This window comes from Grammomys surdaster, unplaced genomic scaffold (genome assembly GCF_004785775.1).
Source record: "Grammomys surdaster isolate TR1022 unplaced genomic scaffold, NIH_TR_1.0 125996, whole genome shotgun sequence".
Lineage (NCBI taxonomy): Eukaryota > Metazoa > Chordata > Mammalia > Rodentia > Muridae > Grammomys > Grammomys surdaster.
In genome coordinates, this window is record NW_021620812.1 from 5031796 (window position 1) to 5033992 (window position 2197).

At 33.2% G+C, this 2197-nt stretch overlaps 1 protein-coding gene across 1 annotated transcript in view; it reads left to right on the top strand.

Annotated features, from left to right (window-relative positions):
• Lrriq3 (leucine rich repeats and IQ motif containing 3) overlaps positions 1–1634 on the top strand; it is an 89198-nt gene extending 87564 nt beyond the window's left edge. The window contains exon 8 of the mRNA XM_028754335.1: positions 1127–1634. Within this exon, the coding sequence (XP_028610168.1) occupies positions 1127–1304 (178 nt within the window). The 3' untranslated portion in view covers positions 1305–1634. The remainder of the gene's footprint in view (positions 1–1126) is intronic.
• Positions 1635–2197: the final 563 nt, after the last annotated feature.

Here is a 2197-nt window from a genome sequence, read left to right on the forward strand (position 1 = left end):
TCTCTCTCTCTCTCTCTCTCTCTCTCTCTCTCTCTCTCTCTCTCTCTCTCTCTTTCTTTCTTTTTGGTTTTTCGAGACAGGGTTTTTCTGTGTAGTCCTGGCTGTCCTGGAACTCACTCTGTAGACCAGGCTGGCCTCGAACTCAGAAATTGGCCTGCCTCTGCCTCCAAAGTGCTGGGATTAAAGGCGTGTGCCTACCACTGCCTGGCATGATTTCTGATTATACATATGTAGAAGTGTAGTACTTCATGAATCAAGCTTGGAAATTTCACCAAAATTGAGCTGAGTAGAAAAAGAGTAATGTCATTTCTCAGAACATATGTTGATATGTTGATATGTTCTCTCTCTACCTCAGTTTTAGCCATTCACACTGTCTAAAATGGTTCAAACAAAATGATCTGTCTGTAATTCTTTGCCTGGAAATGTGTATCTATTTTTAAAGTCTATGGATTATTTCATGTTTGAAAAAGATGTTTCTGTCTTCTCTATCCTTATTGTACTGGCTTCATTATTAACATTTACCTCACTTCTTATCTTACTTTGTCTTGTTCTATAATGAGTTTCTTGTTTTATTTAAACATTTGATGCAAGATCTCACTGCATCTTTCTCTTACACCTGTGCACTTTCATTGATGATATCCTTCTATTTGTCTTTCAGTTTGAAGAATGTGGAGTTACTGTCATGCTTTAACAATGAGTGAATAAATGAATGAATGAATGAATGAATGAATGGGTACGAATGAATAACTTGTCTTTTTATGACATTTTCTGGGTTTGGTAGGGTCATTGATATAGGTCTCTCTAATTTAGTATATGTATTCCTCTAGTGGAGTTGCTGTAACAAAATACCATTGGCTGAGCAGCGTAAGCAGATAAGACTCATTTTCTCTTGAGTTCCAAGAAGTCTGACATGGAAGCAGAATTATGGGAGGATTGTTAGATTTTTGCAATGAAAATTTCATAAATCTTGGCACAATATGATTTGAATATTATGTGAACTAAACTCTGTCCTTCTTCTGCTTATGAATGTCTGTTTGGAAACAATCCAGCTTCATCTATATGCCCCAGTTTGTATGGTTTTTGTAAACTAAAATTATTGCATTTGACTTTTCTTTTTGCCTTGTAGAGCGGAAGAAATCCATAAAAGGCACTGTGAAGAGAAATTTGTTATTGATACACTCATCTTACGAAAAGGCTGTGAAAGACTTGAGGAGGCTAAAGCAAAAGTTGAATTTATTAAGACATATTATACCTCTAGATCTCACAAAAAGAATATTAATGAACCAATGCCAGATCATATCTGACGATAGTTGTGAATTGTGATCACTATTTTTACTTAAAAGATTTTGAGATCATACTTGGAAGACATGCTCTACACAAGACAGATATGGGGATAGCCATGTTCAGGATTAGAGAGAAGATATCTCCAAGTGTTTCTGGCACTGACTACAATGCAAATCCCATTGACTTTTCACTCACTATGTGCCCAAGAGGGAATCAAATCTTTGTGACTTCTTCATACAAAACTCTTCCAAAGACTGCAGATTTTCATAGGCTCTAACAATGACAATTTGTAAAGCTACTTGTAATATTCTCTGGTAATTTTTTTACCTTATTGCCAAATTTTATTAAAATATTATATGCAGTAAAAACTTTAATTACCAAATTTCATATATTGAAATATATTAACTGTTTACCTTATTAAAACAATTTCACATTTATAAGTTTTCAAAATAAAAGTTTTATCAATCTATCAACTACTTACATTAATAAAATATAAAAGACATATTATGGAAATTGAACATTTTAACATCATCCTGAAAGACACTACTGTATTTACTTTGATTTGTTTATCCTTTTAGCAGAGATATGAGCACGGGAAAGAAAGAAAAGAATCAACAGGAAAATGTTTGAAACTATGTCATGACAATCACACACTTTACAGAAATGGCATTTAAGTATTTCACATTAGTGGTATAAAACTTGAAAAATAGGAAACATTAAAAATGTAAAAATCTTTTGTTTAGTGTCCTTTTATCATCTAGGTCAATAAACTCAATGATGTCATTGTGACATCTCTGGGTGGGGTACCAGTCAAAACTCTCTTTAATTTGTACAAGCTATAGGCATAGACTTTAAAAGTAGTAATATTTCAGAAGCTCTCGAATTGTATCAGTCTATTGTAATCTTATAAAAA